The sequence below is a fragment of the Microcebus murinus genome, chromosome 8 (assembly GCF_040939455.1).
Source record: "Microcebus murinus isolate Inina chromosome 8, M.murinus_Inina_mat1.0, whole genome shotgun sequence".
NCBI classification, from domain to species: domain Eukaryota; kingdom Metazoa; phylum Chordata; class Mammalia; order Primates; family Cheirogaleidae; genus Microcebus; species Microcebus murinus.
The window spans coordinates 73,768,910-73,785,266 of NC_134111.1; the positions used below are offsets into that span (position 1 = coordinate 73,768,910).

The 16,357-nt window shown below is 38.5% G+C and overlaps 1 protein-coding gene across 6 annotated transcripts in view; it reads left to right on the plus strand.

Annotated features, from left to right (window-relative positions):
* Positions 1 to 16,357, plus strand: part of SPATS2L (spermatogenesis associated serine rich 2 like) — a 157,982-nt gene that overhangs the window by 113,103 nt on the left and 28,522 nt on the right. For 5 of the 6 annotated variants that reach the window (XM_076005780.1, XM_012739084.2, XM_020288284.2 and 2 more), the window contains exons 7-8: positions 10,183 to 10,389; positions 11,760 to 11,895. In XM_076005780.1, coding sequence (XP_075861895.1) covers positions 10,183 to 10,389; positions 11,760 to 11,895 — 343 coding nt within the window. The remainder of the gene's footprint in view (positions 1 to 10,182; positions 10,390 to 11,759; positions 11,896 to 16,357) is intronic. The other variant, XM_076005782.1, reaches the window with a different exon arrangement.

Here is a 16,357-nt window from a genome sequence, read left to right on the forward strand (position 1 = left end):
ACTCATGCTCCTAATAAACTCATGGTTTCCCTTCCCAGTCTTGGCTGTCTTTAGTGTTCCTGACCCTAGTGCACCATTTATGCAATTGTGCAAGCCAGAAATCTGGGCATCAGTCAGAACATTTCCCTCTCTCTCACCCGCCTCATCCAGCCCATCACCACATCCTGTTGATTCTCATTTCCATGTATTTCTAGAATCCATCCATTCTCCCAGTCTCTACCTCTGCCTTCCCACTGAAACCACCATCCTCACTTCCCTGTGGTGCTCCAGTGGGCCACTCATTCATCTCTGAACTACCCTTGTTCCTCTGTAAATCATTCATCTTTTTAAAACAAATATCTGACTTCTTACGATAAAGACCAAAAGCCTTGCCCAGGCCTGCTGGCCCAGCAGAGTCTGGCCATTGTGTCCTGCTCCAGCCCCACTGCAAGGCACGCCCCTTCTCACTCTCTCTATTCTATCCACATTGGTCCCTGGAGTTCAGCCCCTCATACAGGCTGTGGGTACACGTCAAGGTCAAGTCAGGAGACAGAAGCCATACTGGTTATCTGAATGGGAGAAATGTAATACAAAGAGTTGTTAACTAAAACAGTGGGAGGTGATTTACTACTAAAAGGAGTGAATGGGGATCATAAGATGTCTAGACGTGGCAAGTGAGCAGTTACTATCTATTTCTATGTTGAGGAAAATTAGACAATAAAGAAACTAAGGACTGGGAGAAGCCACCAGCCCAAGACTGAGATTCTGACCTCATCCCGGAAGGTGTGTGGCTACCAGAGGAACATGCAGCCTTGTGGTGGGGACGAGACTTGTCAAGGGTGTGGACTGAGCTGTTCTGTGGAGAGGCTGCCACTGCCTGAGGCGTGGATAGATGGAGCTGCTCCAAGACACTGCTGGTCCTGGGAAAGGAGGGAGGAGAACATGGCATTTCGTTATTAATTTTTTCCAGATAGAACTACTTTACAATATTTAAGTTACTTGTCCTCAGATGATGTGCTTTACTGAAATTACATGTGTATAGAGGACCAGGAAACCATCTTAACTCAATGGGCTAAAAGAATTATTTTAGAACTACTCTATATTTAATACATTCCTTGAAGTTAGATTTGAATTCTGTGCTGCCTCCCTGATTCTACTTAAAAGTACATCAAGCTTTCACTAAGAAGTAAAAACTAACTACAAAAAAGAATTTTCAGAAACTTTCAAATTCGAATATATACCTGCCTGTACATACATTATGAAAATCCTTGAATCCAAGTTCATGTATTTCTCCCAAGAAGAGAGTTTGTTTTCTTCGGTACTGTTAACAAAAGCAACCAGCACAGTTCATTGATTGTGTGAAATAAATCAAATCAAAGACAAGTAAAGTATGTATATTGATACCAAGATTCAGTGACAAGAAAGTTGATAGTTTTTTGTGTTGGCAAGAGTTAAATGTGAGAACAATTACACACATCTCAGCTGAGTGTAAATGGGCACAACTTGACTGAAAATAATTTGGCAAAGCATGTCAGGAACTTTGCAAGAAAAAGAAAGGCATGAATTTATATCTTCTTCATCACAAACCCAATGAATTTATAGTAAAAGAATTTTTAAATGTAGAAATCCATAATAATGAAGAAAATGAATAAGAGGGCATTGATTTCTGTAAGAGGGAAAGTAGATGGAAGAGGGTTGACTGATGACTCAGAGTATGGGAAGCTGCAGCATAGAATGCAGAGGGAGGGAGCTTAGGCTGGGAGGAGGATGACTGCCCAGCAGGAACTGGGGAAGCTCTAGATTCAGCAGAGAGGATAGAGGGCAAGCTTAAAAAGAGAGGTATAAAGCACGGAAATTTAATGAAGGTATTTTAAGGAACAGTCTACTAGCTCCTTCCCACCTCTTCTGCCCCTCCAACTTGTTCTGATAGATACCTAACATTTATCTTTAAGGCAAAACAGGAAGACTAAAAGACAGCCAAGACCAGGAAGGGAGATCATAAGTTTGTTTTGAGCAAAATGGGGGAAGGGAGTGGACAGTGATCTGCTACTTTAATGACCTGTAGAACAAAAGTTAAAACTCTTTGGAGGAAAATAAAAAGTTATAGAGTTCATCAATGTATCATCCACAATGTTTAGTACCCAATTTAAAAAATTAGTAGACATGGGAAGAAGTAGGAAAATGTGACCTATAATGCAGAGAAAGGTTAGTCATTAGAAATAGACCATTGATAACCCAGAAGTTGGAATTAGCAGACAAGGATTGCTGATTATATATATGTTAAGAATTTTACAAAATAAAAAAGATGGATATAATAAATTAAGAGAAGGAGAATTTCAGGACTGACGAAAAGAAAGAAATGGAAACCATAGAACTAAAAATTAGTACAATATCTTATTTTTTTTAAGTTATCGGATGTGCCTAACAGTAGTTTGGACAATAAAGAAGAAAGGATCAGTCAACTTAAAGACAGGTCAAAAGACACTATTCAAACTGAAGAACAGACAGAAAAAAAAAAAAAATTAAAAGATTAAAACAAACAAAGCCAGGGCTCAGTGACTTAAGGGACAGTATTAAGCAGTCTCACATATGTGGAATTGGAATCTCAGAAGGAGAGCAAAGAGGAAATGAAGAAATAATGGCCAAAGTTTTTCCATATTGGGACAAAAAACAACTACCCACATATCCAAGAAGGTCAGCAAAATCCAAGCAGGATAAATCATAAGAAATCACATCATAGTAAAAAATGAAGAAACAAATCTTAAAAGCAGCCAGAGGAGAGAAAAAGATACATTGTAAACAGAAGAGCAACAATAAGTAAGAATAAATGTTGACCTGTCATCAAAACAGTATACATCAGGCCGGGCGTAGTGGCTCACACCTATAATCTTAGCACTCTGGGAGGCTGAGGCAGGTGGACTGTTTGAGCTCAGGAGTTCCAGACCAGCCTGAGCAAGAGCGAGACCCTGTCTCTACTAAAAAAATAGAAGGAAATTATCTGGACAACTAAAAATATATATAAAAAATTAGCCGGGCATGGTGGCGCATGCCTATAGTCCCAGCTACTCAGGAGGCTGAGGCAGGAGGATCACTTGAACCCAGGAGTTTGAGGTTTATATGAGCTAGGCTGATGCCACGGCACTCTAGCCCAGGCAACAGAGTGAGACTTTGTCTCAAAAAAAAAAAAAAAACCAGTATACATCAGAGGGCAATAAAATGAAATCTATAATGTAATCGGGGGGAACTGCCAATACAGAACTGTATATCTAGAGAAAATGTCCTTCAAAAATGAGGGTAAAACAAAGATATTCTCATATAAAAGCTGAAAGAATTCATCACTAGCAGACTTGCAACAGAAAACAAGCTGAAGGTTGTTTTTTAGATGAAAGTAAATTTTAAATTGAAATTTGAATCTGCTGGAAGAAATGAAAAACACTGAAGTGATAAATATATGGATAAAAGATTTTTTATTTTATTAATTTGTTTAAAAGACAAATGACTGGTTAAGGCAAAAATAACAGCATATTGTGGTGTTTACAACAAATATAAAAGTAAAATATATATGACCATTAGTGTATAATTGACAGGAGTGGGTAAGTAGAATTATAATATTGTATGGGTTCTTACATTATATATGAAGCAGCACAGTATTGACTCAGAGGACACTATGATAAATTAATGATGCAATTTTGTAATCCTTAGAATAACCTCTAAAACAAAAAATTAAAAAAAATTTTAGAATAAGATATAACTCAAAATAGTAAATATAATCCAATAATTGCATTAAATATAAATAGACTAAAAATTCTAATTAAAAATCAGAGATTAACAGACTGGATAAAAAGATCCAGCTATGTACAATTATTCTAAGAAATGTACTTTAGATATAAAGACAGAGACAGGCCAAAAGTTAAAGGTTAGGAAAGATAATACTCTCCAAACAGAAAGTATAATAAAGTTAATGTGGCTATATTAACACTGGGCAAAGAAAATTTTACTACAAGAAATATTGCCACAGATATTGAGGGTCATTTCATAATGATTTGTAGGTGGATTTATCCAAAAAGGCATAACAAGGCTGGGCACAGGGGCTCCTGCCTGTAACCTTGCACTCTAGGAGTGCCAAGGGGGAGGATCGCTTGAGCTCAGGAGTTCTAGACCAGCCTTCGCAAAAGCAAGACCCGTCTCTACTAAAATAGAAAAATTAGCTGGGCAGGGTGACGTGCACCTCTAGTCCCAGCTACTTGGGAGGCTGAGGCAGGAGGATTATTTGAGTCCAGGGGTTTGAGGTTGCAGTGAGTTACAATGACAATGACGCCACTGCTCTCTACCTGGGGTGACAGATCGAGACTCTGTCTTCGGGGAAAAAAGGGGGTAACAATTCTAAATTTATATGCACCTAATGACAGAGCTTCAAAATCCACGAAGCAGCAATTGATAGAACTAAAAAAAGAGACAAATCTGCAATAGTTGTAAATTTTAATATCATGTTCTTAAGAACTGATAGAATAAGTAGAGTAAAAATCAGTAAGAACATAGAAGATTTGAACAATGCTGTCAACCAACTTGATGCAATTGACATTTATAGGACACTATACCCAATAGCTTCAAGAAAACATGGCATTTTTACCAAAATAGACCAGTCACAGGACCATGAAATAAGTTTAAATAAATTTTAAAATATTAAAATTTTTAGACTGTGGTATCTGACCACAATAGAATTAAATTAACATTTAGAAGCCATAAGATAACTAGAAAAATCTCCGAAAATTTAGAAATTAATCAATCTTCTAAATAATTCATTGGTCAAGGAAAAAAATTCACTCGAGATATTAGAAAATTTTTGAACTGAATCATAATGAAAATATAGTAAGCCCGTTTCCAATATCAGGAATGAAATTGACCCTGACCTTTCATTTGTATAAAGGCTAACAAGAGGATAGTAAACTACTTTATGCCAATCAATCCAGCTTAAATATAATGGAAAAATTCCTTTAAAAGCACAACTTACCAGAACACACACAAGAAGAAATAGAAAATCTGAATAGCCCTCTACCTAGCAAAGAAATTCATAATTAAAATCTCCAGCAGATGACTTCATTAGTGAATTCTAATGAACATTTAAGGAAGAAAGATAATAGCAATCTTAAACAGTTTCAGAAAATAGAAAGAAGGGAATACTTCCCAACTCATAGTATGAGGCCAGCATAACCCTTATCAAAACCTCACAAAGTCATTACAAGAAAAGAAAATTACAAAACAATATTATTCAGGAGTAAAGAAGCAAAAACTCTCAACAAAATATTATCAAATGAAGTAAACAATATATAAAAAGGATAGCACACCATGACTGAGCATCTTAATCTCAGCAATTTAACATCGGCTTAATATTTGAAAACCAACCAACCTAATTTATTAATTAACAAATAAAGGAGAACAATGTTATGATCATGTCAATAGGTAAAACAAATCACTTGGCAAAATAAAAGCTATCAGAAAAGTGGGAATGCAAGAGAACTCCTTGAGGCTAATAAATATATGGAGACTCTATAGCTAATATATTAATGAAATATTGAATGCAATTTCTCTAAGATCAAGAATAATGCCAAGATGCTTAGTCTACATTTGTACCAGGGTTTCTAGCCACTCCAAGAAGGCAAGGAAAGATTGGAAAGGAAGAAGTTAAATTTCATTACAGATGTCATTATTGTGTATGTAGAAAGATAGAAATCTAAGAAATCTACCAGAAAAACAAATAAAACTACCAGAACTATTGAGGAAATTGGCAAGGTCTCTAAATACAAGTTCAATATGTAAAAATCAGTTGTATTTCTACACTTTAGCAACCAAAATTTGGGAATTGAAATTTTTTAAACTAATTTTTTAAATTATATACAATAACACAAAAAGTCTAAAATACCTAGGAATAAACCTGACTGTAGATACAGAAGACACTACAAACTATAAAATGATGCTGAGGCAAATTAAAGAAAACCTAAATAAATGACATGATATGTCATGTTCAAGTGTCAAAAGATACAATACAGGTATTGTCAAGATACACCTTATCTCCAAGTTGATTTATAGATGCAACACAAGTCTGATCAAAATCCCATCGGATTTTTGTTGAAATAGGCAAATTGATTCTTAAATTTATATCGAAATGCAAAGGACCTAAGATAGTCAAAACAATCTTGAAAAAGAAAATCAAACTTGGAAGACACACATTACCTGAAACAAAGACTCATTATATATTTACGGTAGGCAAGACAGTGTGGGCGTGGTGTGAGGACTGACAACTGTATCAGTGGAATAGAGTAGAATCCAGAAGTAGACCCACACGTGTAGTCAATTAGTTTTCAACAAAGGTACCAAGACAATTCAATGAGAAAGGTCAGCTCAGATTTGTTATGCTTTAGTCTTACATTAATTTTTCACATTTTATGTACTAGTCATTAAGGTCAAAGAGACTATGCCTCATTTATCTCTTATAAATACGTCAGAGCTAACATATCGTGAACGCTCCATATGTGTTTGTCGAGTGCAAGTAAATCAGAAACCAAAATGATATGCAGGAAGTTATCTATGTTGAGATTTGATAAGTATTTTTAATCAAAGGAAGTCTCAGGTAATTGTTAAATTCAAAAACACAAGCTTCTAGAAGTCCATTTTTAGATACATGGACAAGGATTAAATTAAAACGTATATAATTTTTATTGAAATCTAAGCAGATTGGGAGTTGCCAGAGATAACTTTTCTTTCCAAGATGTGGCTACTTTGGTTCATATAGTTGATGAATATTAGATAAAGACACAACCAGAGACTCATGTCAAACCAGGTTCCCTCCATAGACCTGCACCGTACTGAAGCAATGATGATTCATTTATTCATTCAATATTTATCATGTACCTACTAGGTACCAAGCATATACAGTAATGACAAACAAGATATACATCACTCTGTCACCACTTTTCTCATGTGAAAATTGCCAAGGATATTTTAAGGCCTCACTAGAATAAATACTCTCTTATTCTAGAATATAAATTAGTAGTGATTGTACATGGTAGACCACCAATATCATGCTCCTTATGTCTTATATTAATGTTATCCAACAAATATAATGTAAACTGCATATATAATTTCATATTCTCTAGGAGCTACATTTAAAAAGTATAAAGAAACAAGTGATAATTTTTACTAAGTCTTCAAATTTCAGTGTATATTTTACATTTGCAGCATATCTCAATTTGGACAAGCCACATTTCAAGTGTTCAGTAGCCATGTGGGGCTAGTGGGCACCTTATGGGACAGTGCAGGTTTATGTGAATCAGCTCCCACTGAGCTACTATCTATTGCAGTTTACAGGTGCATTCCAGAGAAATAGAGAACTGGTGGTATTTCTGGCCTGTAATGTTAGAGGAAAATCACTGGTATCCAGGAAAGAACTCCCATTATTCTACTGCTGGAAGTATCAAGATACATGGTCAAGATGGACCTAATTCTGCTATAGCTGTATGGCTGTCCACCAGTTTTCATCTGAAAGAGACCCAGAGTTATACTATATTTGAAGACAGATCTATTCAGCCAATGTGCAAATATATCCAAGTGGTCTTTGAGAATTTTAAACCTTTCCAGTGTTCAATGATTCCACCAATAATGAGACAGTTTCTCAGGACCCTAAAAAAAATACTGCTGCTTGCATTTCTCAATAAATATTTGTTAGACAAATGATGAAATTAACCCGTAGCTCACATATGAGATCTATGACACACAAAATATTTTCAGCTCTGGGTTAATGATTCCATGCTCATTGCATGCTTGTCTTTCATTTACAGTTCTTTTGCATTTCAACAAAATAATTTTTCCCTATATTCTAAGGTCCCTTAGGCTATAACATAAGTCCCCTTATTTTCAAGAATATGACTAATTTACTACACTATGCACAGAGAGCTGTGTTTTAAATTCTCAATTTATGATGTCTCGTCAAGACTGAATCTCAACTGGGATTTAAAGAGGGAGTGAGTTGGAACCAGCTTGGACTTAATCACTGTTTTAACACAAATATTTATAGATTCATTATAAAATTAGTTTTTCACCTTTTACAGTAGGGTTTCTCGGCATGGCTGGTACCACCTATCTCCACTTCAGCAGAATCACCTGAGGAGCAGAATCCTGGGCCCACTGCAGAACTGGGATCCCTGGGGGAGGTGTTTGGGAATTTACGTGTGGAATGAGTACCAAGGGAGACTCATTTCACGTAAAAGTTTGACAGCCGCTGCCCTGCAGTGAAGTTCCACTTTAGCATTATTAAAGATAAAATTGCATACTACTATTTGAATCTGTTTTGTTACTAGAGGAAATGCTGTTTTCAGTACTTACTTTATTTACTACCTTTGCTGAACATTTCATTGTGTCCTCTAAGTAAATTTTAAGGGTACTCATCATTCAGCTCATAAAAAATATGTTGTGCTTTCTTGATACATGTAATACCTTATGAATGATGGATTCAACTAGAGTCAAATTATATTGATTATAAATGGGCTAATGTCTAAAATCAAGTTGATTAGGACTCAGATCATATTCTTTTGTACTTTCTTCTAGTGTAGTCTCTAATATTTGTGACAGTCTCAGGAAAGGTGTTCGTTGTTTCTTATTTTTTCTATGAAATCATTTTGAGTGTACCTTAATGCCATCATAATTCTACAGAAAGCCATTGAGCCAGACACAAGTGCTGGGGCTTCTTCAGAAATGAACTGGACTCAGTGTCTGCCCTTGACAAGGTCATGGCCTCCGCAGGGCAGGGGTGAGGGGCAGACATGGAAGCCTCGTGTTAAAATATAATGTGTGGGCCGGGCGTGGTGGCTCACGCCTGTAATCCTAGCACTTTGGGAGGCCGAGGCAGGCGGATTGCTCAAGGTCAGGAGTTCAAAACCAGCCTGAACGAGACCCCGTCTCTACCAAAAATAGAAATAAATTAATTGACCAACTAAAAATATATATACAAAAAATTAGCCGGGCATGGTGGCGCATGCCTGTAGTCCCAGCTACTCAGGAGGCTGAGGCAGTAGGATCGCTTAGCCCCGGAGATTGAGGTTGCTGTGAGCCAGGCTGACGCCACGGCACTCACTCTAGCCTGGGCAACAAAGTGAGACTCTGTCTCAAAAAAAAAAAAAAAATATAATGTGTGAAGTTTTTATGAGGCACCATGGGAGTAGAGAGAAGCGGGGATGGGCGTGACCATCCGAAAGGGGGCTGGGCTTCCCGAGATGACTGTGCTCTGTTTGAGTGCAAGCCAGAAAAGTGAAGACAGTCCCACAAGGTCATCCAGGACGTGGGGAATGTCAGAACTTGGGTCTCCCTGATCCAAACTGCACTCTTCGCGCTTTCTCCAAGAACCTGGACTTCATAAGCACACTGGCCTCCCTTTTCTCACACTCAAATCTCTCTGGTAGTAAGATGTTAAGGGTGATACATTTCCTTTTCAGGCCACTAAGGTGCCGTTTAATTTACTCCAGCAATAACTAAATACGAACCTGCCTTTAAAAGATGCTGAAAGCAACATGCTGCTAATTTATTGCCACATCTATTAAAGCTCCAGAGAGAATCTGACTCCCTGGATTTTAAATATAGTTGAGATATTTCCTGATTTAAGCCCTCCATAAATTAGATGCAGTGATTATAGTACCTGTTGTCACTTCATTCTTGCCCTATCTCCAATCACTCCTCTGCCTTCATTAATTCAGAATAAAATACCACAAGACATTAATGTAGCACTTGGAGATAGGAGGGCTACGTTTTTATAGCCTCAATATGAAATCATACTTAAAGACTCCTAAGCCTTTACTAGAATAGGTTGGGGGAAACCCTGCTTATCTCCTATAAGCCCCTCAATAACCTTCCTGGATAGTTTTGGGTGAAGAAACTGAGGCTGCGAAATGTTTAGTGGCTGGCCCAAGGTCACTCTGCAAGTAATTACCAGTGCTGAAACACATGCCCAGGGCTTCTGACTCTAAGTACCAGGCTCTTTCTAGTATATCCTCTAATCTTCTGGGGATTCTATGAAAACAGTTTCTTGACTGTTTGCAATGAAAGTCGTTATTGCCAGCATGTAAACAAAAATAAAAATCTTGGCATCCCTCATCACTTTATCATCAGTGTTTTTAGTTTATCACTTCACAGTCATTATTTGGTGTTTTCTTACAGAAGGCAACAGACTACTGCAACAGAAACTGTCCTTAGATGGGAACCCCAAACCTATACATGGAACAACAGAGAGGTCAGATGGCCTACAGTGGTCAGCTGAGCAGCCTTGTAACCCAAGCAAGCCTAAGGCAAAAACATCTCCTGTTAAGTCCAATGCCCCTGCAGCTCATCTTGAAATAAAGCCAGATGAGTTGGCAAAGAAAAGAGGTAAAGTGATTTCTTTTGCACAAATGATTTAACATATTTTGCACACACAGAGAAGTGCCAGAATGACAGAACTTTCCAAAATATGCTGCTTAGCGAGGAGAGATGCACATGAAATTGCATTTCTTTCTTTGACCCACATAGATTGAAAGGCAGATGTGATTCCTCCCCTGTAATCAAAGGTCTTGAATATTTAAGTGGAATTACATCCCTTTTCTCTGCCCGTCTGTGGCCATTCTTCTCTTTGTAGGCATGGATAAATAAATGCCTTCTACCCTAATATCTTATAAAGCAAGTTTTCATATAGGAGCTCTTTTAAAAATGTGAATGCTGAAAGACACTAATGTTTCCCTTATATGTACACTTTCTTGACTTACATTGAATGAAGATGAGCCTGGAGGGCTTGCCTGTGTTCTTTAGATGTGGCCTTCCCATGTATATGCAATTCTATGTTAGAACTCTCGATGTAACACTGAAAACGTGTTTTATATTTGACATGCTGGATTTTTATGATTTTTTGAGCTTTGATATACTTGATAATAACTGGTATTAAAAGCAAAAGGGGCTAAATCACTTCCTTTTTGATTCCCAGAAGATTAAATAATATTCTTCTTATTCCACCTCAGTTGTATCTGATTTCCTTGGCTTTGGTTTGATAGACTTTCTCACTTTTCTTGAGGGGAATTTATTTCTTCTAAGAAACATGCTCTTATTGGGATAAATACAATCTGCCTATTTGCTATGCACTATCTGTAGACCCTGGTGGCAGTTTCAGGAAATCAGGCGAGATGGGCACCCACAGAGCGGCTGCTGTAATTACAGGCCTGGCTCAGGGTGACGGGGCCAGCGCCAGCATACCTGGCACCGACACGCCATCCTCCCTCTAGCTCATTTGTACCTCTCCCAATCTCTGTGTCATTTTCTTGTTCCAAAAGCCCTGCTGGCTTTTAACCACACAAAGTGGTGTTTATAGAGAGAGCCAGCAGCACAAATGGTCTTTAGACATATCAGATTCTAAGACGCTGCCGTTTTTGATAGAACAGAATGATCAGAGCCTCTTTCCAAAGAGCACAGGAGACAAGCGTACCCCACACGGCCCAGCCAGAGCCCCCACTGGTGAAATCATAGCAGTCTCAGGTGCCATACAGACCACTCATTCTGGGTTGTAAACATTCTCCTGACGGGATTCTTTTTTTTTTTTTCTCATTGAAAAACCAAAGATCCAGTGCTTCTTATGGTTGGTTTAAAGAAAGAGAGAGAAGAAAAAAAGATGAGTCTCTTATTGGTAGGTTAGTTGCTTTATCTTGTTGTTTAGCATACAATAAAGGATAAAGTGGTCAAGTTAACAATTTTTTTCTTAACCTCAATTTTAGGCCCAAATATTGAGAAATCAGTGAAGGATTTGCAACGCTGCACTGTTTCTCTAACTAGATATCGCGTCATGATCAAGGAAGAAGTGGATAGTTCTGTGAAGAAGATCAAAGCTGCCTTTGCTGAATTACACAACTGGTGAGTTATTCGACTTAGGGACTATAAATGAACTATAAATTTATGGTGCTTGAGCTGTTCAGATAGGTAAAAGCGTCAGATGGAAAACGTTATTTATTTAATACATAAACATGACAAAATAACTGTCCAGCAGATTTTTTAAAGCCCTCCAGGCAGGAGCATATATCTTGGAAATAAAAAAGAAGATAAAGTATTTGGATAAAAAGAAACCTGATAGACATGGTTCATTAGAGTTTAATGTTGGCCCAAAAGTATATGAATGATATAGAACAAAACATCAAAAATAATATTTTTGAAAAATCCCCAAAAGGCTAATATTATGAGTACTACTAAGAAAACAAAATATTTTCCAGCATTATAATTATAAAACAAGAAAAATTCCCTTAACAAAACTCAGAAACATCTTACGTAAGCTTAGTGATAGAATCCCATCCTTGGGCATCTTTAAGACTAGAATAAGAAATGGTGCATTAATATGGTTTTGGTCACTGTGCCCTGCCCTGAAACTGATTCTGAGGGAAGACATTTCTTTAAGCCCTGTACATTTGTTCATGTCCACAGTTGAAATATCTGTTAATAATGGTTTAGTTATTATCAGTAGAAAAATGTTCTTGGTGTATCAGTTAGGACTCTTTCAGTTTCAAGTGACAGAAACCAAGTCACACTAGTGAAAGAGAAAAGAGAATTTATTGGCTCAAGAACAGGAAAATTCCAAAAGATTCCTTTAGGCAAATTTGGTTCTAAACCCAAATTGTGCTCTACAGCCATACCACCCTGAACGCACCCAATCTTGTCTAAACCCAAATTATGTTATCAGGACTCAGTTTCTCTCTCTCTGTCTCCTCCATTTCCCCCCATTCCTCTCTCAGTGTCTCTCAAAATCTCCTTGTTCTGCTTATTCTTGGCTTCATTCTTAGGTGGCATCTTTCCATGTGGCAGCAAAGGTGCCACATGGCACCACCTCCTGCAGCTCCCAATTTATATAATTCTTAGTCCCTAAGATCTGAGAGAGAGCTTTGTCTCCATAGTTCCACCAAAGTCCAAGGCTCATTCCATTGGCTGGGTTGGGTCCCGTATCTGTCCCCAAACCAGTCACCCTGGCAAGAGGGACAGAATCTTCCCAGCAGCCAGGCAGAGATCGAGTGCTTACCACAGAGTTAGCAGCTGGGTGGGCTGCACCTCAGTCCCATGCACTAAAGTGGAGGAGCCATGGTTCCCCAGAGGAAAGTTGAGATGCTAACACCAAAAGAGAGAGAAGACATGTAGGAGAAAGAAAACACACATCTGCAATGCCCAGGCTCATGTAGCATGTTCCCTATATTTCACTGGCCTCCCATGATTCTAGAATTCGATCACATCTTCTGCGTATTTTTCCTATTCCAAGTCCTTACTTTGACATCGATGTGCTTTTTAGCAGAAACTGTGGAGTTGTGTAAAACTAAGGATTAAGCTTAACACTAGCCTAATGTAAAATTCATGAATTTTAAATCAACTGCTACATATGAGATTCTAAGAGTGCAGAAGACACCAGGAACTTGAGAGAAAACCATTGCCTTCTGTTGTCATCCAGCCCCTCACAGGCACTCTGAGGCAAAGTATCCTTCACCTACCTACCCTCATCGTGGCGTCTGGATGTCACTGTACCCCTTCTCTGTTTGATCAGCTTATAACCTAACAAATTACTCAAAGCAACTCCAAGAATACGTTTGAGTACTTAGAGAAGTTAAAGATGCTACACATATGAAAGGTGTTGTCATTATTGTTATTTTATAGTTATATGACTTTTCCAATCTATTCTTAAGCAAGTTACCCCACTACTTGTAAGCACACTGAACTGTTCTCTAGAGCCGGGGTCAGCCGACTTTATCTCTGCAGGACCAGCTAATAAACAGCCTGAGCATTATGGGCGTACGGTGTCTGTGTTAACTGCCCAGCTCTGCTACTGCTGCACAGAAACAGCCCTGGATAATGCAGAAATGCGGGGGCCACATTCAGCCCGTGGGGGTTGTATTAAATAGTTTGCCAGCCCCTGTCTAAAGGCATTAGATAGCTGCTCAGAGAAGACCACTCTGTCTTCTTCTTTTGCATTTTAGAATCAAGTCATCCTCTGAGGCCTCTGTACACCTTCCATCTGAGTGACTCACACACTAATTGACAAAGTGTAGCAATGACCTCAAATTACCTCTCTGCTCCAGCTGCTCTGAGTACTCCTTATTTTATTATATTTCTTAGTAAAATGAACATCACATGGGTCACAAGACATCTTGAGATGTATAACAGATTCTTTGAGTGTTTTACTCCTCAAGAGCTGACATTGTGGGGCCAGAAAAGCCAGCACCCAAGGAAGTTGTGTGTCTTTTCTCTGCTTGTAATTCACGTTGGGTTTTAAACTGATGGAAGGGATCACTTCTGAATGAGCTCTGCCAAGCCATGCTGCTGTTTAAAAGCCACTTACTTAACAAAATGGCACTTTTCCTTGAAACTGAAGAAGAAAACATTTAGATCAACCATTTGGGGTATGCTGTTGCTATAAAGTGAATAAACACCAGCACTTGTTTTCTGATTTCTTAATAAAAAATGATCCCACAATAATTGCATAAATGTTAACTTAAAAATAAAACCAGTGTAATTTTTTTTTAAATCAACCATTTACATGCATGACTGCCAAATGGAAAAACTGTGCCTCAGTTCCAAATAAGCCTGCAGCCCAGCAGACGTGGTGCCGGACTTGAGTAAAGCCTCCCTTTTGTTTTCCAAGGGCAAGGAAACGATGAATTTTAGGGATAGTGGTGCTCTTGAAAATTCTTTTAAAACAAAGCTTTCCTATTGACGGTGAAATCGTGTGCTTTAAGCATTAGAGAGAACTCTGAATGTAGTGCCACTCATCTTAGTGCAATTGTAACCTCAGTATTACATCATAAGGTAAATCTAGATGTGGAGCACATGGACGCACATATTCCATTTCCAGGTCCCCTTCTCCTTTTCTAACTTTGGGCCACCCAACGCTCTTAACCCTAAAGTCCTCAGCAGGCATAGTTTAGAAATGGAAACTCTCAGATAAAAGATTCTAAACATTCACCTTGCTACCAAAGCGCCAGCTTAAGGACGTGAGTCCTACTTGACTAAATTCCACAAAAAAAACACTGTTGGAATTCATGAGAATGATGATTTCAGGAGGCTGGGAGAAAGCCGTTGTTTGCACATCCTCGATACCAAGTGAGCACACATCAAGGCAAAATGAGCTAAATGATTATCTTTCCCAGGCTGTGAAGAATTACTTTGTTCAATACTGTTATTGAAGAAAACTATTAGGTAGCTAAAATACAAAATCAAACCTGGTATTTAACGAGGACACAGTTATATGAGGCTATATGGCCACAACATAGAGCATTCTCATTTTCCCAGAAGGAACTAGGGGTTTAAGAGAAGAACAAAGAGGACACAGTGCTCTCGCAATCTGTATTAACAGAAAAAAAATTTTGCGACCTGAGCATCTATGCAGAAAGTCACATCAGGAGCTAACATGAAACAGCTGGTTTCTCTTCAGTATGATTGGCCTCCTACCACAACTGGAAAATATTCATCCTTTGGAATCGTAGATGCCAGATTTAATTGCTTTGTATGCAAACTAGTCTAGCTTCTCGTCGCAAATTTCTGAGTGTGTGTCCAAGTTGATTGTGAAGGCTTAAAATGAGCAATAAAACATTAAATTCAAAAAAAATATTGAGAAAAGAGAATAATACTTGATAGTTCTGCCATATGCTGGGGGGGGGGGGAAGTGTTTGAAAATAGAGCTGTAAAGATTCTGTTAGGTGCTATTGTCAATCTAACATCTAATTAAAAGCACTCTGAGAGAAAATGGAAGATGATAATGAGCCAGTGGGGCAGCATTTGCTGGGGTGGGAATGAGGTGAAGGCGTTGCAGCGAACAAGGTTCTCAGGGGGCAATCTTTTTAGGCTGCTTTGCTTTCAGATAGGAAAGGGAGATCAGTCAAAGCACGTGTTCTGTATAAAGGGGCCAGAAGTTCCTGTGCTTCATGATTATTTTTTCCTGAAGCATTTCCAGGTCTGACCCAAGCAGAATTTGAAAGTAGGTCAGGAGTTCCAGCTCCCCCCACCCTGAACCCTTGCCCACTTCCCCTTCCTCTGCCAGCTTTCCCTCATCTCAGAGTCTCCTCCTGCACAGCCAAGACAGGGAGGACCTCCTCCTGCCTCCTGCTTGGGGCTTGAGGCCAGGGCTCCTCACCATGACACCACAGTGATGGGCACTTAGAATAGCATCTCCATGTCCCTTTTCCTTTCTTTTTGCCATTGAAACTCATTTGTATTGTGTAACTACTAGCTCATCCTTTTGATGACCATGTGTCCTCCTCCCAGTGACATATTTGCATGCTAACAAATGCTTTCTTGAGACCCTCTCCCCCAGCCAAAAGAAGAACCTAAAAGTGCAAATTTCAGGCCA